This window comes from Delphinapterus leucas, chromosome 1 (assembly GCF_059928025.1).
Source record: "Delphinapterus leucas isolate spDelLeu-1000000601 "Yukka" chromosome 1, BTC_Dleu_Yukka2, whole genome shotgun sequence".
Taxonomy (NCBI): domain Eukaryota; kingdom Metazoa; phylum Chordata; class Mammalia; order Artiodactyla; family Monodontidae; genus Delphinapterus; species Delphinapterus leucas.
In genome coordinates this window covers 55,481,520-55,507,945 of record NC_143129.1, presented here as the reverse complement: position 1 = coordinate 55,507,945, position 26,426 = coordinate 55,481,520, and the positions used below count along the sequence as shown (strand labels likewise).

At 35.3% G+C, this 26,426-nt stretch overlaps 1 protein-coding gene across 2 annotated transcripts in view; it reads left to right on the top strand.

The window, feature by feature from the left end:
- The window catches only part of XPR1 (xenotropic and polytropic retrovirus receptor 1), a 193,210-nt gene that overhangs the window by 95,716 nt on the left and 71,068 nt on the right, over positions 1 to 26,426 (top strand). For both annotated transcript variants that reach the window (XM_089910376.1, XM_022556613.2), the window contains exon 3: positions 17,011 to 17,112. In XM_089910376.1, the coding sequence (XP_089766502.1) occupies positions 17,011 to 17,112 (102 nt within the window). The remainder of the gene's footprint in view (positions 1 to 17,010; positions 17,113 to 26,426) is intronic.

The following is a 26,426-nucleotide window of genomic DNA, read 5'->3' as shown; positions in this document are numbered from 1 at the left end:
TCATTTGTTTTAATATCTAAATTGTATAATAAAGTTGCCTAAACTTTAGTAGTAGAAGTAGTAGTAATAGAAGTTAAGCTTATACTGTCTTGACTCCCCTAAACATGTGCTGTGATTCACCTGGTAACAGATATCCTAAATGTAGGTAGAAATTATTCATCTCCATGGATGTATGATATGTTCTACTTTAAGTGTAGAAATGATTATCAGTTGAGTTCTTTCATTGCAAGCAATTGAAGTTGAATGAATGAATAAAATGGGAATTTATTGAAAGCTGTTATGGTGGTGCATAGAATTGAAAGAACAGAATAGCTGGATCAACTAGAAAGAAAAAACAGGTCAGCTTTTGGTGCTTCCAGCACTAGGCTGTGGACTTTGAGAGCTTGTCTCTCAAATTATCTATGGTGAAGGACATCTATATCTGTTGGTTTTTTAATTCAGTATTCTTTCTTTTAAATAATTATTTTGGTTTTGAGCTTATTACTGTGTTTATATGTAAATACTGTTTAATTTAGATAGTTTATTACTTCATTAATCAGCTTCTCTCTACAGATGTCCTTGGGATAGCTTTTTGCTTCAGTGTTCAGTTCCTTCATGGATTTGTGTTTTCTCTTAGGTTTTTGGCTTCTGAGGATGTCTCTTACTTTCTTTCAGCTATGCATGTAAATAAATGGTTTTTAAATTTTATTCAACATTTTTAGGTGTTCTGTACTGTCAAAGGTTCTCAGCATGTCTAATCTGCTTTGCTTCTAGAAATACATCTCAGTCTCTTCATCTGCACCTTCTTGTTAAAAGTTCATCAGACTATACTACTCCCCTACTTGTTATCTTTTATAGGTCTCACCTAGCCCTACTCTTATCTGCTCCCTGCCTTTGCCTTCAGGTTTATTTTAGATTACTTTCACTTGGTGTGGTCCAGCAGTACTGGATATTTTTCTCAAGTCAGCCATACTCTCAACTCTTGCATATATACTATGACTTCTTCCTGCCCCACATCCTTTAGTTTCTTCTTTATATCTCATCTGAAGTGTCATTTCCTCAGAAAGACTTGCTTGATCACTTTACACTGGCTTAGTGCCCGTTGTCATGCTCCCCTAGCATCCTGTGCTTTCCTTTTTATTATGTACTTTGCTCTTCTAATTACTTAATTAGTATCAGTTTTCTCTCAAAGTGTAGAGACTGTGTTAGCCTTCTTGATCACTATATTCCTAGTCAATAGCACATTGCCTGGCACATAGTAGATATTTTAAAAATATTTACTGTTTAATATATAACATTGATATTTAACACTTGTTATTGGACTGTCTTATTAATTAAATAGTATGGGGAATGCTATTACAATTAAATCATTCTCTTGACTAGGTTTAGTTGTTTTTTATTTTTTAATTGGTTTGCCTTCAAACCCTAGACATTTTGAATTAATCTTTTTTATTTTGAAATAATTTTAAACTTCCAGAAACATTGCAAGAAGAGTACAGAGAGTTCATGTATACCCTTCATCTAGTTTTCCCTGATGTTGACAGCTTCCTTAACCATAGTGCAATTATCAAAACCAGGAAATTAACAAGTTGGTACAATACTGTTGAATAAACTACAGACCTTACTGGAATTCTACCAGATTTTCTTTTTGTGTCCTTTTCTGTACAAGAATCCAATTCAGGATCCCACATTACACTGAGTTGTTTGTCTCTTTAGTCTCCTTCAATCTGTAGCATTTCTTTAGTCATGACTTTGACACTTTGATGAATACTGTACTTTGATGAGTTATGTTTTTTTTTTTTACAATATCTCTAGGTTTACTTTTGTCAGATGTTTTTTCGTTAATAGGTTCAGATTATGCCTTTTTGTCAAGAATACCACAGAAGTGATATGTCCTTCAACAGTACATGATGTTGATATGTCGTATTTTATTGGTGATATTAACGCTGATTACTTGCTTAAAGTGTCACCCAGTTTCTGCACTGTAAAGCTACTATTTCCCCCTTTGTATTGATAAATATCTTCCTGCTCCTCAAACTTTTGCCCACTGATCTTAGCGTCTGTGGGTGGGTCTTGCCTGCAACAGTTTAATACTGTGGTATTTGCCTGATGGTGAGTTTGTATTTTTCTCATTCCTTCTACCTTTATTAATTAAAATTCTTCTATAAGGGAGAGTTGCCCTTTCTCCCACATTTATTTACTTATTCAATTATTTATATCAATATGGACCTGTGGATATTTGTTTTAGTCTATGAATTATCATTTATTCTATCATTTACTTTATTGCTTTGGTCATTGGGAACTTCTTCAGGATGGTTTCTGTGTCATTTTGACATCCCCCAATCCTTTTGTGAGAATTTCTTATTTTTTATCACAAGATATTCCAAGGTCATCTTGTATTTTCTGTGCTCCAGCCCCGGAATCAACCTCCTTTCCTAAGAGCCCTGACTCCTATTAATTGGGGAATGGTACTTAGAAGTCAAGATCTGAGTGCTGGGTGTTCTCATTGTCATTAGAGTATCGTTTTCCTATACTCTGACAGCAGATAGAGCCAGGAAGTGTGTGTGTGTGTGTGTTAACCCTTGCATATATACGTATCTATACTGCTATATCTATCTGTGTATATATTAACAACCATGAGTTCACACTGATACCTCTGATTCTACTCTAACCCATAAGGTTCATTGTAGCTTTTTCCCTTTTCTAGCCCCCTAAGACTTAGTTCCCTTATATCCTTTCTCCTATTCTGTGCCTGAAATTTACCTGATACTCCTTGTCCCAAGAGATATAGACTATTTACGGTCAATAATTTAATGTGTTAAATATGCTCATGAGATTGCAGCAATTCAGTCACATCTTTTAGGTTCCACTTTTAATTCTAGTTCTTTTGCTGCTTCCATTATAGCTGTTAGTTACTTCCTCCACTGAAGTCTTGAACGCCTCAAGTCATCCCTGAGGGTTGGAATCAACTTCTTCCAAATTCATGTTAATGTTGATATTTTGACCTCTTTCCATTAATCACGAAGAATGGTGAATCGTTTCCAGGTTTTCAATTTACTTTGCCCGTATCCATCAAATGAATCACTATCTATAACAGCTGTAGCCTTACAAAATGTTATTTCTTAATACTAAGACCTGAAAGTCAAAATTACTCTTGATCCATGGGCTACAGAATGAATGTTGTGTCAGCAGGCATGAAAACAACATTGATCTCATTGCACATCTCCTTCAGAGCTCTTGGGTGCCCAGGTGCATTGTCAGTGAGCAGTAATATTTTGAAAGAAATCTTTTTTTTTTTACTGAGCAATAGGTCTCAATAGTGTGCTTAAAATATTTAGTAAACTATGTTGTAAACAGATGTCCTGTCATCCAGGCTTCGGTTGTTCCATTTACAGAGCACAGGCAGAGTAGATTTAACATAATTTTTAAGGGCCCTAGGATTTTTGAAATGGTGAATAATCATTGCTTCAACTTCAAGTATTCTGCTGCATTCACCCCTAATGAGAGAGTCCTCCCATCCCTTGAAGCTTTGAAGCCAGGCATTGACTTCTCTCTAGCTGTGAAAGTCCTAGATGGCATCTTCTTCCAATAGAAGGTTGTTTCTTCATCTACACTGAAAATCTGTTGTATAGTATAGCCACTTTCATTCGTTATCTTAGCTAGATCTTCTGGATAACTTGCTGCAACTTCTACATCAGCACTTGCTACTTCACCTTGTACTTTAATGTTATGGAGATGGCTTCTTTCCTTAAACCTCTTGAACCAAAACCTCTGCTAGCTTCAAACTTCTGCAGTTTCTTCACCCCTCAGCCTTCATAGAGTTGAAGAGACTTAGGGTCTTCCTCTGGAGTAGGCTTCGGCTTAAGGGAGGGTTGTGGCTGGTTTGACCTTCTTTCCAGACGAGTGAAACTTTCTCCATATCAGCAATAAGCTGTTTTGCTTTCTTATCATTCATGTGCTCACTGGAGTAGTACTTTTCATTTCCTTCCAGAATTTTTCCTTTGCATTACAGTTTGGCTAACTGGCACAAGAGGCCTAGCTTTCGGCCTTTCTTGGCTTTTGACAAGCCTTCTTCACTAAACTTAATTATTTCTAGCTTTTAATTTAAAGTGAGATGTGTGACTCTTTCACCTGAGCACTTAGAGGCCATTGTAGGGTTATTAATTGGCATATTTTCAACATGGTTGTGTCTCAGGGAATAGTACAGCCTGAGGAGAAGGAGAGAGACTGGGGAACAGCCAGTTGCTTGAGCAGTCAGAACACAAGCAACATTTTTTTTTTAATTTAATTTAATTTATTTTTTATACAGCACGTTCTTATTAGTTATCCATTTTATACACATCAGTGTATACATGTGAATCCCAATCTCCCAGTTCATCCCACCACCCCACCCCCCGCCATTTTCCCCGCTTGGCGTCCATACGTTTGTTTTCTACATCTGTATCTCTGTTTCTGCCCTGCAAACCGTATACACAACATTTAATGGTAAAATTTGCTGTCTTATATGGGTGCAGTTCATAGTGCCCCAAAACAATTACAACAGTAACATCAAACATCACAGATCACTGTAACAAATATAATAATACTGAAAAAGTTTGAAATATTGTGAGAATTACCAAAATGTGACACAGAAACATGAGAGCAAACGCTGTTGGAAAAATGGCACCAATAGACTTGCTCAATGCAAGGTTGCCACAAACTTTCAATTTGTAAAAATGAACTATCTGCAAAGTACAGTAAAGCTAAAATGAGGTATGCCTGTATTCTGCTGCTGTTGGATGGGATGTTCTGTAAGTCTGGTTTGACTTGTTCAAATCCAATGTTTCCTTCTTGATGTTCTGTCTGGATGACCTGTGCATTGTTGGAAGTGAGTTATTGAAGTACCCTACTGTTATTGTATTGCTTTCTGTTTCTCCCTTAGATGTGGGGTCCAACCCCTTCTCTACTCTGGGTGAAGCTGGGAATTGGAGTTGGGAGTTCCCTCCCCATTGTCTGGTGCTTGACCAGGGGTGGGGTTTATGGCGAGAGTGTGTCTCAGCCTTTCCTAACGATTTCAAGTGGGTGATGTGGGCATTTTCTCCTTCACTTGGTATGTGAGAGTCACTCAACTAGTTTCTGGATTTCTTTCAGAGGAAATTGCTCTGTGAGTAGCTATAGATTCAGTGTGTCTGTGGGAGGAGGTGAATTCAAGAGTTGCCTATGTTGCAGTCTTGGACTAGAACCCTCAATCCATGTTTTCTTTTAAGACAGATGCAGCTATAAAGTATGCTTTAGTTGTTTAGGTGGTAAATTTGTCTATATGTAATTAAGAGCCCAAACTGTGATTTTTGGATCAGAAATTAGGTAAGGATGTTTCTTTAATTGAATATGTTCTTTTCTCCTCAAGAAAATAGAAACTTTACCACCTTCCATTACCAAGCCTTCTATTTAAACATATAAAATCACTAACCTTTTTAAAAAATTGATTTTAGTAGCCAGTTTATTTCCTTAATTTAATTGCTTTATATATTTTTCCTTTGTTATCTCATCTTAGTGTGATTCTGGAATGCATTTTAAAAAAATTTTCTGTCAGTCATTGGAATAGTCTTTATCAGTGGCTATTTTTCTGTTCTAATTTGAAGAATACTAAACGGTCTCAGAATATAGAAGAGGAGGGAAGCATATAAAATTCTGGCTTTGAGTTAATTGGAGCTAAGAATTTAATTTTTTTTAGTTGATATGTTGCTATGAAATCAATAAAATTTGGGAATATTAGGGAAGCTTTTCAACAAAGATGTAATTTATGGATCTTAAAAGATTAACAAAGAGTACAACATACTTGATTTTTCAATAATTTTTTGTTAGAAAGCTGTGTGGCCTAGCTTTTTATATCTGACTGGAATATTGATGTTATGTCATTATAAATGCATTCTATCTTTAGCTACCTGCCTGCCACTTCAGAGGGAAATGAGATAGCTACATAACTGTCGTTCTTTGAAAGCTTTATTCTTGGAATAAGTAACCAGAGTGGTTATAATTCTCATGGTTCCTTCTTGTATTCATCTTTGTAAAAAAAAAAAGAAGACTGAAAATTCAGTTAAACTAATACTTCTCAGGTAATCATCAATCATCAGATATCTTGTATTTGGTTTGTTTATAGTAAACCCAGTCTTAATAATATATATGACCTGTTCATTGCTTTACAGAAGTGAAAAAACTATGATTAGTAATAATTCAGCTAAAGGTAGATTTAAACTACATAGATTTGATTAATAAAGTGGCTTTAAATAATGGCATATACTTTCTAGTTATGTGAAATAATTAGGCTAACAGAATTAGCAAGTGGAAGTCATTCAGTAAAGAATAGATAATTCTCTTAAAAATATTATCTATATACAAATTAGCATTTTGTCATGTTGGTTAAATGAAGGAACAGTGCTGGAAAAAAGTTATTTTTTATTGCCTTTTAGGGGAATCCATTTCCAGATCTTCCATATATACTAATTCCTGAAATTGACTTGCCTAAGTAATTGCCAGGCAGTTGTCCAGGATTTCCCTTTCAAATGGTCTTTCTCTGATTTTATAAAAGAAAGGCTTGTTTATTATTAAATCTGAATAGCCTCTCTGGCCCCCAAACAAAGGGAATAGTCTGAACTACTCAAATGGTGTAGATGTTGAGAAAGTGAGTGATTAACAGGGAAACAAATCTTTTTGAACTCAAATTGTTTTCATTGAAATTGAAGAATGACCTATTTGTTACCTTATATATTATTAAAACTAATTTTTAACAATAGATCCCTATGCAGTTTTTGGAAAACACTTGGAAGGAGTTCAAAGAATTGACATTGCTACAACATACTTTTATTCCAGTCTACTTATTTATGTGAACAAGATTTCTCAGAACTTACATCTATAAAATGAAGAATAAGGATAGCAATGCCTCTTAATTGTCTCACTCTACAATATTCTTAATATTCTAGCAAATAATGTAATATTCATCATTTTAGCAAATAATGTAATATTTATCTTTCTAGCAATGAAGTAACATTTATCAATGGATATGTGAACTAATTGGGAGAAAAAGCTTTATCCAATTAAAGATGAAATTTATTTGCAAATTGCCAATAGCATTTTACTTTTTATATCTAATGTTTACCAAGCTTATTACATGTTTATGTTGTATTGATGTAGTATGTTCTAATAATAGTAATAATAGCCCAATCCAGAAGAAATTTTAATATTTGAGCTTTATGGTTCAGAAAGTTTTTGTATTTAAATTTTCATTTATATACATTTAACGGCTAGGAACTATAATAAGATAATCAATAAATGACTTTCAAATCCAAAAATATATTAGGATAAATTTTGTAATCTAAATAGAATGGAAATACAAGTTCAAGAAGAAAACGAAATGATATAAAATTTCCAAATGTTAAAGAAGAGCTTATTTATGTTTTTGATAATGAATGGATGATAGTTATCATATTGCTATGGCATTTAAATTCCATTAGCTATATTTAAAACAATGTCATATTAATTTAAAAGGCAAATAATTATAATGTGTCACAAATTTCATTGTTTATAACATTTAAATGTGTTCAAAATCTTTCGTCATAACTTTAAAATATTCAAGATAGTGTTTCAAAAAAGTTTTGCTTTACCACTGAATTATGCCCTTGTTGGAATTATTTATTGCTATTTCATATATTGGTGTTTTTTGACTAGCAGACATTAGGTAAGCATTCATTGGGGTTGATAAATAGTTCCAATTATATCAAAGCTAGTGCTAATGAGATTAATTTCATCTCAATTATATGTCACTAATGTGAATTAAAAGAATTTTTTGTTGTTGTTCTACCAGGACTATTTAAAGAGCACATTTAGTTAGATCTTATATGATGAAATGTCAAGGTAGCTCAGAAAATCTTGTTTAGGACCACTTCAGCTTAGTGGGATTCAGAATCATTTTGCAGAAATTAACAACTTTAATTGCAGAATATGAAATTTGGAACTTGAGGATGACTTAGAGATTTCCTATTGAAATGCCCTCATTTGTCAAAGAGAAAACACAGAGCCAGAGAGTCACTTACTCAAGCTAATACAGGGAGTACGCAACAGAGTACGCAACAGAACCATATCCAATCTGTCAGTAAAACCTATAGATTTTATCTCCAGTATCTCTACTGAGTTTCTGTACTTCTTCTCAGGCTCCAGTGCCCTCACCCTTGTTCAGGCAATCATGATCTCTCATTTGATACCCACTGTACTAGATCTGATTAGTCTCCCCACATCACCTCATTTACAAACCATATCTGATCACAATTATTCCTCTGCTTAAAATCCTTCAAAGATGTCTCATTGGTCATAGGAAGAAGGCTAGTCCTTTGTTCTGCAAGGCCTGACTGATCAGGCCTCTGCTTGCCTGTCTAGCCTTAACTGCCACTACTGTCCCCTTTGCTCCCTGGATTCCAGTCACACAGGCCTCTTCAGTTTCTCAAAAGTACCATGCTCGTTTCTTTTTACAGTATCATGTTATATGCTGTTCCTGCTGCTTGGAGTGCTTCTGCTGCTCTAGCGAATGCTTACTTATCTGTCAGATTTCATCTCAAATGACACTTTCAGAGACTCCCACACTGCCCCTCCCCCAGTCCTTGCAGACTAGACTGGTCCCACTGCTGTTTTTTTCTCATCTTTACTTTTTTCTTCAAAACCCATACTACACTTTGTATATTTGTGTGAGTATTTGATTAAAGTCTGTTTCCTTGGGTAGAGTGAGGGCAGAGTTTATGTGTATTTTGCTTATCATTATATCCCTAGCACCTGCCTCATTGCCTGGTACATGCAAGGAACTTAATGCTTGTTGAATGAATGATGCCCGATTAGTTCTATTTCTACTTCACCAATGATTTTAGAGTAACATTTTAGTGTTTGAAATCTTCTTTGCCATATGCTTTATATAACTTACCCATCTGTTGATGAAGTAGCATTTGGGAAAAAATAGAATTTCAAGTTATTTATTCCTAATTTGTAAATCACACTTTAAAAAAAAAACTCAGAACACCTTTTTTTTTCTTAAAAGCATGAAACCAATAGTGCTAAATGTTCTTCCTATATTTGATGGAACCTAGTCACATGTTAATTTTTATTTATTAGCTGTCTTCATTTATGTGTAGTTTTTGAGAAACTAAGAAGCCATAGAAACTATTGCATATGGAGTGTAATAAAAATGCAAAGAGATGGTGGTAATATTAAAGTTTGTGCCTCTCAACCACAGAATCATATTACTGGAAATTGTAATAGATATTCTTCACCCCCTTCCCCATCCTCCCCCAGCCATTCCCCCTCCACCCCCAAGAAGGATTGTGTTCTTGTAAATAACTTTAGAAACACAGTATACTACTTCTCCTTCTTGAAGAATAATAACAATGTTTGTTAGCATAGTAAAGCTTCTTTTGCCTTAAAGCAAAGTTTCTCACCTTTGGTGGCGGTGACATTTTGGGTTGGATAATTCTTTGTTGAGGAAAAGGGGAGAAAGAAGATGATATACTGAGTATTATAGGGTGTTTAGCAGCATCCATGGCCTCTATCCACTAGACTCCAGTAACACCCTCTCAGTTTTGACAACCAAAAATGCCTCCAGACATTGCCAGATGACCCCCAGGAGACAAAATCATCCCCAGTTGAGAACTACTACATTAAAGGGATCAGTTTAACTCTAGACTCATATTTCCAAACTTATTTGAATTCCTTGAAATTCTTCTCCTTCTCCTTCATCTACATACCTAATGTCCTGGGAAATGCTATTTTAAATTATCTTTTAGTAAAGCTAAACTAATTCTACCTTTTTCTTCTACTTTTTTAGACTCCCCCTTAAAACTCTTCAAAACTTTCCATTGCACTTTGAATAAAATTCAGACTCCTTAACATGGCCTTTCTGCATGTAAAGGCCTTTGCCTACTTCCCTAACCTTATTTCCTATCACATCATGCTGTCAGTCTCATTGTGACCTGCTTTCAGGTCCTCAGGCACCCGAGTTTCTTTCCTAATGTGCTGTTCCTTCTGTTGGTAATCATTTTGCCCTTGCTCTTCCTTATCTTTTAGGTTCAGGTTTCAGATTAAATGTCATCTCCTATGGAGAGGTCTTTTCTGACCATCTCTTACCCTGCCAAAAAGGATAGTCATCCATCCCAATACCTACCTTCTATCTCAATACCCTGTTTGTTGCCTTCACAATACTTTACAGTTTGTAATTATTTGTTTATTTGTGTGGATTTTTTTTTTTTCTGCCTTAGTCATTAGAATGCAAACTCTGTGAGGGCAGGAACCACATCTATCTTGTTCATCATTATATATTTAGCATTTAGCACAGAGCCTGTCATCTAACAGGCACAATAATTATTTGTTGAATAAATAAATAAATATGCTTTAATTTATCAGTGTGTTTCTTTTATAAGGTTAACCTTGGAGTTAAATTATTTTTATTGAGATATAATTCAGATACCATAAAATTTCACCCTTTGAAAGTGTGTAATTTAGTGGTTTCTAATATATTCTAATATATTCACAAGCTTGCACAACCATCACCACTATCTAATTCCAAGGCATTTTCATCACTCCCCATTCCCCCTTCCCCCAGCCCGTGCCAACCACTAGTCTACTTTCTGTATTTATGGATTTGCCTGTTCTGGACATACCATATAAGTGGAATTTTATAATATGTGGTCTTTAGTGTCTAGCTTCTTTTCCTTTGCATAATATTTTCAAGGTTCATCCATGCTGTAGCATGAAATACTGCTACATTCTATCTTATGGCTGAATAATATTTTTTTATATGGATATGCCATGTTTTGTGTATCCATTCATCAGTTGCTAGACACTTGGATTGTTTCCACTTTTTGTCTATTATGAATAATGCTGCCATGGGCATTCATGTATAAGTTTTTGTTTTCACTTCTCTTAGGTATATACCTAGAAGTGGAATTGCTGGATCATATGGTAGCTCTATTTTTAATTTTATGAGGAACTCCCAGACTGTTTTCCCAAGTGCCTGCAGCATTTTACATTCCTACCAGCAGTATATGAGGGTTCCAATTTCTCTTCACCCTTGCCAACACTTAATATTGTCTTTTATTATAGCCATCCTACTGGGTATGAAGTGGCATTTTTGTTTTGATTTGCATTTCCCCAATGACTGATGATGTTGAAATGTGCTATTGGTCATTTGTATATCTTTTTTTGAGAAATGTCTATTCAGATCCTTTGCCCATTTTTTAATTGGGTTCTTTGTCTTTTAATTGTTGAGTTTTAAGAGTTCTTTATGTATTCTGGGTATTAGATTCTTATCTGACATATGGTTTGCACATATTTTCTCCCAGTCTGTGGTTGTCTTTTCACTTTCTTGATAGTGCCCTTTTATACACAAAAGTTTTTAATTTTGATGAACTCCAATTTAATCAATATTTTCTTTTATCACTTATGCTTTAGGTGTTTTATCTAAGAAACCATTGCCTCATCTAAGGACATGAAGATTTATGCCTGTTTTCCTTTGAGAGTTTTAATACTTTTCAATTTTATATTTAAATCTTTGATCCATTCAGACAGTTTTTGTATATGATGTGAGGTGGGGGTGCAACTTCATTCCTTTGTGTACAAATATTTAATTGTTGGAGTTTTGTCTTTTTAAACTTTAATAAACAATCATAATTTTCTCAAAATTATTATGAAACAAATATGTTTCATTTTTACAGTTAAAAAAAGTAATGTATGGAGCACATACTATGTACCAGACATTATGTTGGGCATAGGATCTGTAAAGATAAAAAAGATAATTCTTACCTTCAGTCTCTCACAGATCTGGAAATTAAGAAACTTGAAAGTATTGATAGTAATAAAAATGTGAATGGAACATATAAGATATTTGAAGAAGTTACTAGTGGTTTTAAAGAATTGGTTTTTGAGAGATTGCATGTGAAAATAAGATGACATGGTAAAAAATAAAAATATTCCTGAAAATTGCTGTAAAAAGCACTTGATGGTGGTTGCTATGCAGTAGGAATATTTTACCTTGATTAGTACTCATCCATAAATGCAAGGTAAAGATAAGACCATAACAGAAATGACAAAGAAATCTCTCACTCATTCTCTCTCCCCCTCCTCTCTCTCTCTCTTTAGTATAACTGAATGAATTAATATTTATTTAGCTAAGAGCAAAGGGTTCTTTACAGCAGTGCTCTCTGAGTCATTCTTTGCCAGTTCTGTGTTTTTTCTCACCCCTTTGTCTTCCTTTTTTTTCCTCTTGATGCTAATCTTATATTTGTTGATATATCTTGCTAAGCTTTGCACTTATTTACAACAGCTTTCTTTGAACTGAGTTTAGTCTTTTGTGACTAATTATTGAGTTAATAGTTTTGTGACTAATTGACATTAGGACATGTTAGATTCGTTGTATTAGTCTGCACGGGCTACCATAACAGAATACCAAAGACTGGGGGCCTTAAACAACAGAAATTTATGTTCTTAAAGTTCTAGAGGCTTGAAATGCAATATCAAGGTACCAGCTCTTCTGGTAAGGCCCTTCCAGGCTTGCAGAGGGCCTTTTCGCTGTTTCTCACATGGCCTTTACTCAGTGTGCACGTGCAGGGGAGAGAGGTGGGGAGGGAGGGAGAGGGACATCTCTGATGTCTCTTCCTCTTCTTATAAGGGCAGGAGTCCTTTTGGAATAAAGCCCCACCCTTATGACCTCATTTAACCTTAATTACCTCCTCAGTGTCCTATCTCCATATCCAGTCATATTGGGATAATTTGCGTGGAGAGCACAATTCAGTTCGTAACACCCATGTAACACATTGTAGTCACTTTGATATTCTTTATTTTACAATAAGAAAGTACAGTTAGTCTCTGTAAAACTTACATTGTTGCTGGAGGGGGTGAAAAAAAACCCTTACATTATCTAGGCTCTCTACACCTATATTTCCTCACCTATACAACAAGAAACTTGGACGAGTTGATTTCTGAATGCTGAAATTCTCTGTTCCTTCAATTTAGTTACTGATTTCTAATATTACTCAGCAGATAGGTTTTAGGAAGCATCTTATAATAGAAATTCATGTTCTGTAAATCAGCATTCTACCAACTCATTACTGAAGTGAAAGTCTTAGTCATTCTATGTACCTCTAAATTCTGACATAGATATTTTTTTCAACAAGCTATGCTGGTTAGGTTTTTACTATATTCTTTTAAACTAGCTATGCTGGTTAGGTATAATTTAAAGAATTGAATGTGACATGTTTCTTTTTTCTTCCAGCTAATAATACCTTTTATTTATACAATAAAGTTTATCCTTCATAAATACATTTCATTGTAATGGATACAATAAATACAACATAATAAGTGTAGACAGTAAAATGTGAGAATCCCTCTCATACTTACTCCTCTTTCAAAGGAGTTAACCACAATTAACAGTTTAGTATGCATCCTTCTAATCTTCTTTCTATGAATGTACATATGAATATTAATTTATATTTTTTCATAAATGAGATCATACTGTATATATTCTGTTATTTAAATTTTTTCCTCAGCATTGTGTCTTGGGATTTTCATAAATACCAAGATATATGCATATCATATTTAAAATGGCTGCATGGTGTTATATAATGTTATTGTAATTTATGTAACTGTTCCCCTTTTGTTGGATATCACTTTGTTTTCTTGATCACTATTAAAAGTAATGTGCAGAGATTCCTTTAGAATATACTTCCTACGTGTGGGATTAAACACATTGAAAATTTTGATAGTTACTGTCTTCCTAAAAGGCTTTACAGATTTACATTCCACCAACTGGGAGTGATAGTGTTCATTTACTTTCACCACTGCCAAAATAATACTACTATTTTAAAATTGCTTCCAATCCGATGGTTGAAAAATTATATTTCATTGTTTTAAAGTTGCATTTATCTGATACCTGGAATGTTGAACATCCTTTCACTTGTACACTGTATATTTTTCCATAAATTGCTCTAGTTTACCCATTTTTCTTATGGAGTATCTTTTTAATATTGATTTGTAAGAGTTTTGTAAAATATATTTTGCATGTGAATTCTTTATTTTAAATGTTGCAGGTATGTTTTCCCTGTCTGTTGTTCATCTTTTAACTTTGCTTGTGGTATCTTTTGATATGGAGATTTTTCATTTTGTGAGAATATCAGTCATTCTCTTTATCCTCTCTGTTTTGTGTACTGTGTAGGAAGCTTCTTCATGTAGAGTTATTTAATTTTTTGTAGTATTTTATGTTTCTTTAACTCCATTTGGAGTTTATTTAAGTGGGTAGCCAATTCACCCAACCTTACTTGCTATGTAATCCATTCTTACTGATTTGATACCATTTTATCTCAATCTAAATTTCTGTGTTATGCCGATCTATTTCTGGACTCTCTATTCTCTTCTTTTTGTTGTGTTTTCCTAATTTCTTTACCAATAGTGTACTTCTAATTACAGTAGATTACTGTGTCTTTTGAAATCTGAGATGACAAGAACATTTTCCTTCATTTAATTTATTTTACACAGCTATTCTTGCTACTTTTATCTATAGTTTTTTTCCTCTTCTCTCTCTGTTTACTATTACTTCTTAGTGTTGGTGTAATCTTACTCTACCCTCTTCTGATTTGTGGCTATTAAGTTATATGTGAACTAGAAAACTAGATAACAGACTGCTGGTATTTTAGATAAAATAGTCTCTAGATCGAGGAAATGAAGAATTCATATGACATTGATTCGTGGGTAGAATGTTCATGCTTTAATACATAAAATTTATTGCACGCGTTTTAGTTTCTCAGAGTCTTAGATTTTTTGTTGTTTCTAGGTTCTTAGTAATATTTTGAATAGTTGATGTTGCTGAATATGCAACATCATATAGAAACATTCATATATGTTAAAATTATTTTTTTAATTGAAGTATATAGTTAATTTACAATACTGTGTTACTTTCAGATATACAGCAAAGTAATTTAGTTATATATGCGTATATTCTTTTTCAGATTCTTTTCCATTATAGGTTATTACAAGATATCGAATATAGTTCCCTGTGCTATACAGTAAATCTTTGTTGTTTATCTGTTTTATATATAGTAGTGTGTATCTGTTAAGCCCATACTCCTAATTTATTCCTCCCCTGCAGAATTATTTTTTAAACAGAAACTACATTTAAATCACTTTGAGGGACAACTTTCTTTATTTCCATCATTTTATGGTAATGAAAGTTGTCTGTTAATAGGGAAACAAAGTAAATATGACCAAGCCCACTTTTTGCTTTGGGGTTTTCTTCTCTAACAATATAATAGAGAACAAAATTAAAATTAAAAAAAAAAGAGTAGGTAAAGTAGAGTAAGATTTACTCTTATTCTATATCAACTAGAACCAGATGTATTATAAGAGCAGCATCTGGAGAATTTCCTGGCTGTCCAGTTGTTAGGACTCTGTGCTTTCTCTGTGGGGGCCCGAGTTCAATCCCTGGTCTGGGAACGAAGATCCTGCAAGCCACACAGCGTGGTCCCCCAGCCCCACCCTGCCACCAAAAAACAAGAGCAGCATATGTTACCATGGAGCATCTTTAACTCAAGGTCAGCTTTAAAAAAAGCTTTGACCTGCTTTATGGTTTGGAAAAATAATTCTCACTGGCCTTGGGCAATTATAGCCTTTATTGTACCTAAATTGCTAAGCTTACATGAGGTACTTAAAGTAGCTGTCCCTTCTTTACTGCACAATCAGTAGAATCCTGCATTAGCTGTTCAGTTCTAAAGCATAAGAAATAGAGAAGTAGTAGTACTATTTTTTTTTACATTTGTATATTCAAATTAAATGAATAGATTCAACATGCTTTTTTAAACTTCGTTTTAAGCTTTTGTTTTCTTTAAAATATCTCTGGTACTATGAGTTTGTGTGTACGTGTGTTACATATTACTTAGGGAAATACTGTTTCTCTTATTACTGGACAGGTGAATTATTTAAGGGTTTCCAGGATTGCACTAAGATTTGGAGCATCTGAGGGTTGTAAAAGAACCTGTACTTTTTGTAGACATTTCAAGCTTAGAGTGCCCCAGAGATCCAGAAATAAGGTAGTTCTAAATTATGATTAGCATCTGGAGTCTAGTCAGAGCTTACTTGGGCAAGAAACATACCCTTTTTAGGCTTGGGGTTCCTGAAGCTATATGTATCTATACTATGAGATTCAGTAAATCAATATGCTATATGACAGCTCACAAAGTGGATCCTGCCTGCAAAGATATATATTGATTGGCCCACACAGTGTTTTTAAAATACCTAGATTTATGGCTTCTGACTGAAAAATTGGAAGATCTGACAACCTGAGCAGCAACTAGCTAGATGGACTTGTGCTCTCCGCTTCACCAGAATCCATACCACTACTTATCCTGAATGTGTCAGTTGCCATTTGTCACCATACTTGTACAATTACCCACTTACTTAACTCATTTATGTTCCTACCCAGCAACTGAAGGTTTGGAATATCTAATTTATAACTATCAGTCTACATCTCTTTCTCTGTGTCTGGTGCAGCTAAGGTAAAAATGAGTAGATAGCAATTTAATATAGTTAGAACAATCAACTCATTTTTTCCAGAAACACATTACATATTCATGTCTTCATTATCTGTTGCATTTTGTGAATGCAGTACTTAATCCTGAGATACTTTATTTACTCTCTGCTGAATCCTACTCACTTCACCTCCCAGCACCTAGTCTCCCTTGATCACCTCTGCAGTAGTGTCTTCTGAAGTCTTCTGAACACGTATTTTGTCCACCACTATAAGTTTATTATAGTAGAGATTTAGAAAACTTCATTCAATTAAAAAATAATTGTGTTCCTGTGAAGAGGCCTTTGACAGCCTTTTCTTAATATAGTTCACAGTTCATTTTTTTCAAAGAAATACATATATTGACATTCGAAGACTAAGAAAGTAGTAATTTAAATTTTTATTTCCATAGTTTTCCTAGTTGGCCTTTGGACACTAAATTTTAATACTGTTTTCCTTGCTTTCAGTTACAGATGAGGACACAGTAAAGAGGTATTTTGCCAAGTTTGAAGAAAAATTTTTCCAAACCTGTGAAAAAGAACTTGCCAAAATCAACACATTTTATTCAGGTAAGTAGTTGTTTGGTACAATATATAAGAGACAATTTCTGCTGCTAAGGAAGTAGGAACTCTACCATGTCATCGTTGAAACTTCTGATCATTTTAAAATTGGGGCTTTTCTTACTATATTGCAATTAAAGAATATTTTCTTTAGCTGAGGTAGGAATGCATCTGGTACTTCACTGTTTGAGCCTTATATGGTCATTGCCTAGTTCTCTTGCAGTTGCAAGGATTTCAGGACCTCATTATGACTCAATACCTTGAGCTTCACTGTGGCCCAGTCCAAAGCATTAATGAGTCAGAAACTTGGTTTTATCATTTCTCTCAGAGCTGAATGACACAGTTGCAGCTTATTAATTATGTCACTTTTATGCCTTTCCGTTGTGTGGAACACTCATATCTGTCTCTCTAGGGTATGGTCTCCAGAGTAGCATCTACAAGATGCTCTTGAGAAGAAAAGAAAATATTAGAAGAAAATATTAGAACTTCTGTTTATTTATGTCTGACCCTTTAAATTGTTGTTTTTTATATATGTTTACTCCCCTACTCCTTTAACATCTGTTTTTTCATTTCATAGAGCTCACATTTTTTGACTACCTCATTCTGTTCCATTTGACCAGGCCCCTCCCAGAATTACTTTCATTTCCATCAGTCCTTGAGCTTTTAATCCCTTTACCCTCATTGCCTTGTGTTGATTGCCTCTGCCTGGCAAAACTCCAACCGTGGACCAGTCCAGCCTTTTACCTTCTTCATGCCTACCCCCAGGCTGCTTAGGACAGCCGGGGGAAAAAAAATCACAGCAGAACAAATTTGAACCACTGTAAATTCATTGTTGCATTCTTAACTATGTTCTCAAAGCTGCCTGTGGATCCTGATCAGTGCCCTTTTTCATATTTCAAAGTGCTTTTCTAAACCCTATGCCATTCTCTTGAATTCTCTGACCCAAGCATCTTCCCCATCATGTTCATTATACCTCCTACTTTACAAATAAATATAAAGGCCTTCAATTCCTGTTGGTGTGTAATACTTATGCAGATCTGTGCCACTCCCCTCCCACCAAATACCTATAGATATTCTTACCCTTATTTATTTTCCTCCAATATTTGTAGAAAAGATATACCTCTTCAGTCTATGGCAAATTCTATAACTACTGACTGAATTTCAGCTCCTGGAGACTTTGTTCCAGAAATTATTTCCTCTAAGAAAATAACTTTCCTCTAACTTCCCTTTTGTTTCCTTAGCAAGTCACTCCCTTTAAACAGAAAATAAGTAAATAAAAAAGGAAGCAAGGACTTCCCTGGTGGTGCAGTGGTTAAGAATCCGCTTGCCAGTGCAGGGGGACGTGGGTTCGAGCCCTGGTCCAGGGAGATCCCACATGACGCGGAGCAGCTAAGCCCGTGCGCCGCAACTGCTGAGCCTGCACTCTAGAGCCCGCAAGCCACAACTGCTGAGCCCGCATGCCACAACTACCGAAGCCTGCGCACCTAGCGCCTGTGCTCCGCAACAAGAGAAGTCACCGCAGTGAAGAGTAACCCCCACTCGCCACAACTAGAGAAAGCCCACGCGCAGCACCAAAGACCCAACACGGCCAAAAATAAATAAATTAATTAATTTTAAAAAAATTTAAAAAAATAAATGGGATCACCTTATCTTGAAAAAAAGGGAAGCAAATATTTTAACTCTGTGTTCTTCTTCTCATCTTTCATTTATGGCTGGATTTCTTCCTAGGCAGAGGAAGTAGTTTATGCAAAGGCACAGAGCTGTGAAAGGGCATAGCATATATGCATGTCCTTTTCACTATGTTACAAGCACCTAGAAGGCAGAGACAAAACAGAAATATTATTTGAAACCATGCAAATGCATAGATTTTCAGCAAGGGAAAAATGTACAGAAGGAATTAACAGTGTTCAAGGACAAAAATAATTTCGACAATTAGGAGGTAAGAGGATAAAGAGGAACCAGCAATGTAGACAGAGGAGAGGGCAGCCATATAATGTAGAATGAGGAAGAGGAGACTAAAAGAGGAAGGCATTTGCAGTGGAAAGAGTATTTCGACTGAGAAAAGTCTATTGGGTATGATCTAAGGTTGTAAATGAGAAATATAAAGGTCAAGTTTATTAGCATTTTTCTTTTACTATGATTGTTCTGGGAAGGATCTCTGAACCCAACTCTAATTGGATAAATTCGATTACAAAAAGTAGATAAAGCTTCTTGATTTACAAAGAAAAATATCTGCTCTTAACAATAGATACATACTTTATATATTTTGAGTTAACAGTAAAAAATACATACAAATTATGACCTCATTACACAGACAGATGTGTGTGTTTTATATGTTTGCATGCATCTGTATATGTGTGTATGTGCAATATATTTGATTAAAAATACTTTCTCATGAAACAATACTTATTCTTACTACTTATAATATATTCTGTATTCTCTAATTGTTACTATTTGATTTTTTAAATGCTGATTTATGATACACTAAATTGCTTTCATGATCTCATATTGAGTTACAACCCTCAGTTTGCAAAATGGTATTTTAGACTTGGTTACTTTTCAAAGATAATTTTAGGCTTTCTACTATTAAAAATTTGGGGGCTATGATTTAATGACTTCCTTTCTCTGTGCTTATTGGCAGAGCCATTAGGGCATGTCTCTTGATGTCATCAAGGAGTAGGTACAAATTGGTAGTCTTCAGACTGACTTTTTGCCAGGTCAGGAAATGATGGGTAATATGAAGACATGATTGACAGAAGTAGAATTGGTGCTTGTCCTAGATTGTGTCATTTTTCTCCTTATTTAGCCACTTTCTCCATGGCAGATTGTCTTGTATACTACAATCCTCAGATACTAGGGCGCATGAAGAACTATAAATAATATAGGGGTGAGTTCATCTTATAAACCCTACCTCCACCCAGTTACATCTCACAGATTATTTAATGGTCAGTTAAAAATGGTTATTTTTTAGGTGAGATATAGTATTGACTGAAACCTTGAAGTACCCCCTGCCCAAATGCTATAAAAGCTAAACCAACAAAACAGAATGAATACTACTAAAATATGGATGTATTTATTTTCATAAAAGTCTATTACCTATCAATTACATTTTGGATTTTTGAACCTTATTATTTTTTTTGAAAACGTTTACCATGTAACCTTCCTTGGCCTCTACGTACTTACTTGTAAAATGAGCAAATTGATTCCCAGCCCTCTGGGATTTCACATGTAAGGAGTCAGAAGCTATTTTCAATATTTCACAAAACCTAATGTAAGTTATTTTATTGTTCTTTTTTTATTACATATTTTTTGGCTAATAAGATATAGGTATTTATTTAGATTTATAGATAAAATCTTCAAACATTTGAAGACCATGGGAAGAGAGGGAAATTTTTTAAAGGAGGTATCCTTTTGGTGATAACATTGCTGATCACTGACCTAGAGTTCTCCCAGGTGTCTTCTCGCACTGAAAATGGTATCAGACAATACAAACTGAAGGTTGTAGTGCTAGAAACTATTTTTTATGATGACCAGTAATGTCCTTTTCCATTGGGAGTACAAATTACTTCATGTCACATCTTTCTCTTTTTTCGAACCAGTTTGCTTTCTCCCTCCATTCAAAATACTTGGCTTCTAAGCAGTATCTCTATGCACCTACATTTTTTTTTTTTTTTTTTTTTTTTATTGTGGTACGCGGGCCTCTCACCTTTGTGGCCTTTCCCGTCGTGGAGCACAGGCTCCGGACACGCAGGCTCAGCGGCCATGGCTCACGGGCCCAGCCGCTCCGCAGCATGTGCGATCTTCCCAGACCGGGGCACGAACCCATGTCCCCTGCATCGGCAGGTGGACTCTCAACCACTGCACCACCAGGGAAGCCCCAATGCACCTACATTTAAAAAAAAATCTTAGACTACATCTGTTGCTTTTAATATTCCACAATTAAAACAGGCAAGCCCTTTTTATTGGTTGGAATATTTTAAATATCTAAATGCTTTTTCCTTTGTTTCTAAAGGAAATAATTTCAGGGTTTTTATCTGGCTTGTCCTAATTTTTGACCTCAGTTTTTATGTTAGGAACTCATAACACTGTTATGTGCTTTTCCTTTCTTTACCAAAAAGGAGGGAGGAAAGGAAGGAAATCACAGTAGTGTTATTCATAAGTAGGAAAATAATGGTAATAGAAACAGATTTATTTCTTGGCTGTAAAATATTTTCAGTCTCCATGTAAATGTAAGACCAATTGGATAATAGTTACTCAAAACTATTCCTATTATACAGTTATTCCTGTAATCCTATTATACAGTATCTTGCTATATGTTTACTTTTCTTTATTCTTATTGAATTTGAGGCACTGTATAATAATGAAACATAAGAAACTCTCTCACTGAAATACTAAATGTTCATTTCACAAGTGATTATATGTATCTGGTACCCACAACTGTGACTTAATGGCTAGTTTTGTTCTTTGCTTATTCATGTGTTAAAATGTGGATTAAATACATTTAGTTAAGTAGGGTGACCATAGGTTTGTAATATTGTTTAAAATTCTATTGTCTTAGCGTTTCTTCCTACATCATTACAACAAAATCAGTTACTTTTTTTTAAAAAATATTTATTTATTTTTTTGGCTGCATCGGGTCTTAGTTGTGGCGTGTGGGATCTTCATTGTGGCATATGGGATCCTCTGCTGCGGTGCCTGGGCTCCTCTCTAGTTGTGGCGTGCGGGCTCCAGAGTGTGCGGGCTCAGTAGTTGTGGCGTGCGGGCTCTCTAGTTGTGGCATGCGGGCAGCATGTAGGATCTTTGTTCCCCAACCAGGGATCGAACCCACATCCCTGCATTGGAAGGTGTATTCCCAGCCACTGGACCACCAGGGATGTCCCCAGAATAAGTTACTTAAAAGCTATTAAAGGATGGGAGGTTAGGGGAAGTTGGGGAAGTGAATTAAAGCAGCTAGAGTGGCTTGCTTTCTTTCTAACACATCTGATGAAAATTAAAATTACAATTATTTACGTTCTATGCACAATAAATGTTGCTTTCTTCATTTTCTTTAAAAAAGTGATTGGGGCTTCCCTGGTGGTGCAGTGGTTGAGAGTCCACCTGCCGATGCAGGGGACGCGGGTTCGTGCCCCGGTCTGGGGGGATCCCGCATGCCGCGGAGCGGCTGGGCCCGTGAGCCATGGCCGCTGCGCCTGCGCGTCCGGAGCCTGTGCTCTGCAACGGGAGAAGCCGCAGTGGTGAGAGGCCCACGTACCACAAAAAACCCCCAAACAAACAAAAACACAAAAACAAGCCATGGGAAACCAACCTTTTCTTTGTCTTTTCTTCTTTCTTTCCTCCTCCTTCCCTCCTAGCTTTTCTTTTCGTTTCTTTCTTTCTAAGACTGAAAGCATGGGCAATGCCCATAGTCATGGGGTAACAGGTTTTTAGGATGGCATCTTCACAAAAAAGCAGACTATCATCTAAATTAGTGTTCTTTTAAACAATTGTAGGTTGCAACCCAATAAATGACTCACAGGGTCAATAAGTGACCCACAGGGGTCAGCACATTTTTTTAAAATATGAATAGAATATAGTAGAATGGAAAATATCAGAGTACATCTAATATATTTCTTTACTAATTGTATCTTTAAAAAAATTTATTTATTTGTTATTGTAGAGTTGTACAACGTACTGTGGAAGCGAACATGAAGAAGCATAAATGGAAACATTTAAATTTGCCATATCCTCTTGGAGGAGTGTGTTCGGGAATGGCTGTGTGGGGAGTAGGGAGAGCTGGAGTATGGTGTTCTAGGACAAGGGAAAAACCTACCCAGATGTGTAATGCATTAAAGCCCATGACATATTTGGGGGTGAGGAGGATAACAAATAGTCAGCTGAGGCTGGAGTTGTAAGAAAATAAGGAGTGTTATTGATTAGAGAGAAAAGTGGAATGGAAGAATAGGATGCTATTTTCACACATGGAGGTTTTAGACTTAAGTATTTGAGGTTGTCAGAATTTCAGGTAAGAACTCCAGAAAAAGCTGTGTAAAAATAGGATGTAATGCAACAAGATTAACTATCTTGAATCACCTATAATGGGTCAACATTCTTATAAACTTACTTTGTATTTCAGGTAACAGTGAAATCCATAAATTGAATCAGAAAGATGATAACATTGAAAGACAATAAAAGTATTCTAAGACATTAACTTTATCAAGAAATGTTCTTCAGTTGCATAACATGATAGCTTTACTATTTTGAAGATACCTTGTATTTCTAGAATAACTTTTCTAAAAGTAAAAATATGTATACAAATCTCGTTAAAATTAACTAAAAAAGATCTTGATAATCTTTTTTTAGCTCTTTGAGGGACACATAGGTACTTTGAAAGTCATGAATTGTTATTGGAAATTTTTATCAAATATTTTATTATCAGTGTATGAGAGCTTATGGCATTAAACAAATATTATTAAGATAATAATCTGTTCATATTTAGAGTGACTTGATTCACTGGCATGAATAGAAATTGGAATTTATTGCCAAAATAGGCTGTTTTCATCAGTATTTATAAAATTGCTTAGGAATATTCATTTTTATTTTTTATAACTGTATTTGTAGATTTTCATTCATAGACCAAAATATGTTTTATATACACATTTAATACCTCTTTTTAGGTTCTGTGCTGTTCCATGTATTTGAGCTTTTTGGAGATCTAACTTTAGAAAACTGAGGTATCATTGCAAAATAGACTTGGACACTTGGTGTCAAAAGCAGTGTTTCTCATCCTTTTTAAACCTATGCCCCTTTGATAAGTTAAAAAGTCTCACACCATAACTGTAGTAATATTGAATTTTTTTTTCAAGTAACATATGCGTTATCCTCGACACTCCCACATAGAGATTCTCTTTCATTATGCTCTTCTAGACAGTCGTGCCTTAAGGAAGAGAATCACTAGTTTAAAGAAAATAGCAAAATACCCTTGAAAGTTTTATTTTTCCTTATTTCTACATAGGAACTTGGATTACTAGAGAGAACTTTTTTCCTACATATCCATTCATTCATTCATTCAGCAAACATGGATTGAACCTGCTATTGCAAAGATGAAGATGATAGTCCACACAAAAAAAGTGTATGTGAATGTTAATAGCCGCATAATTTATATAGTAAAAAGACTAAAAACAATCCAAATGTCCATGAACTGATGAACATTTAAACAAAATGTGGTGTATCCATACAGTGAAAAACAGTTCATCAATGAAAGGAACAAACTACTGATATGAAAAGTAGTTTCATACAAAATGAATGAACCTCAAAATCATGCTAAGTTAAAGAAGCCAGACAGACACATAAGACTACATATTGTATGATTCCTTTATATAAGGTGTCCAGAAAAGGCAAATCTGTAGACAGAGAAAGCAGATCAGTGGTTACCTCGGGGTGGGAGTGAGGATCAACAGCCAGCAACCATGACAGAAGTGTACGAGGTAATGGAAATGTTCTAAAATTGGATTGTGGTGATGATTGTACAACTCTACAAATTTACGAAAAAATCAACAAACTTTATGCTTACAGTGGGTGAATTTTATGGTATGTAAAACATACCTGAAGAAAAGATATTAGGGGCTTCCCTGGTGGCGCAGTGGTTGAGAGTCTGCTTGCTAATGCAGGGGACACGGCTTCGAGCCCTGGTCTGGGAGGATCCCACATGCCGTGGAGCAACTAGGCCCGTGAGCCACAACTACTGAGCCTGCGCATCTGGAGCTTGTGCTCCGCAACGAGGGAGCCCGCGATAGCGAGAGGTCCGCGCACCGCGACGAAGAGTGGCCCCCTCTTGCCACAACTTGGAGAAAGCCCTCGCATAGAGGCGAAGACCCAACACAGCAAAAATAAATAAATTAATTGATGGACTTCTACCCCCAACATCTAAAAAAAAAAAAGGATTTAAAAAAAAAGATTAAAAAAATTGTTCATCATGAAAGATGAGGATTATAGAACCATTGCCCTCAGAGAGCTCACAGTTAGTAAATAAAGCAAAAATATAAACAAAGAATTATATGCAGTGTTCTATGTATGCATATATGTAGTCCCATGAGAGCCTCAAGGAGGGAGCTTCAAATTGTGACTGAGAGTTGTTAGACAAGAAGAATTTTACATAGAAAATGGTATTTATGATTAGCCATGTAAAATGAGTAAGGAGTTTGCCAGACGGAGAGGCTGTTTGTTGGCTTATTGATGGCATACAGGTTATTTTTCTATCCATTTTTTGGGGCTTCTTACATTTTTAATATCCTTGTACTGAAAGATGTAAATAATTACAAAATTTATGTATTGACAACTCTGGCTAAGGAAGCTAAACAAATAGCAAACTCATGTATTAATGTTTTAACAACAAAAGTTGATCATTCATGCTACTTAGGATATCCTGGCTTTTCGATCTTACTAAATTACCTGAGGCTTTTAATTAGCATAGTAATTTATAGTGGACTTTGGATAAACCTTCACATTCTTTCATTATATATGTGTTTGTATTTGTGTATAATATTTTTGCAAATAGCTATGAAGTGGTTGGGACGTAAATACTTAAGTTGTTTGAACCTAACTACTTAATAGAAGTGTTTGGTATATTTTTCGGCCTAGGAGCATCATGAAAAAATTGCTGAGATGTAAAGTGCACTGTGAACCAAGAAGTTCTGTACTGTTTTTGATCATGAGGATAATAAGACAAACACATATGCAATAGAAATGCTTAACTTGTATTTAAAAAAAAACCCTAGATTCATTTTCCCTTTGACTTAAATGTGAAATTTGAATATAGGTGAATAGTTCCATTTCTTACAATTATGGAAGACTACAAAACACTTAAAAGCTGTATAGCAGTGGTCCCCAACCTATTTTGGCACCAGGGACCGGTTTCACAGAAGACAGTTTTTCCACGGACTGGGGTGGCAGGGGATGGTTTGGGGATGATTCAAGCATATTACATTTATTGTGCACTTTATTTCATTATATATTACAACATAATAATAATAGAAATAATTATACAACTCACCGTAACGCAGAACCAGTGGGAGCCCTGAGCTTGTTTTCACTTGACACTCACTGATAGGGTTTTGATATGAGTCTGCAAGCAGTTGATTTTTTATGGTCTCTGTGCAGTCAAACCTCTCTGCTAATGATAATCTGTATTTGCTGCCGCTCCCCAGCACTAGCATCACTGCCTCAGCTCCACCTCAGATCATCAGGCATTAGATTCTCATAAGGAGCACGCAACCTAGATCCCTCGCTTGTGTAGTTCACAGTAGGGTTTGCACTTCTATGAGAATCTAATGCCGCCACTGATCTGA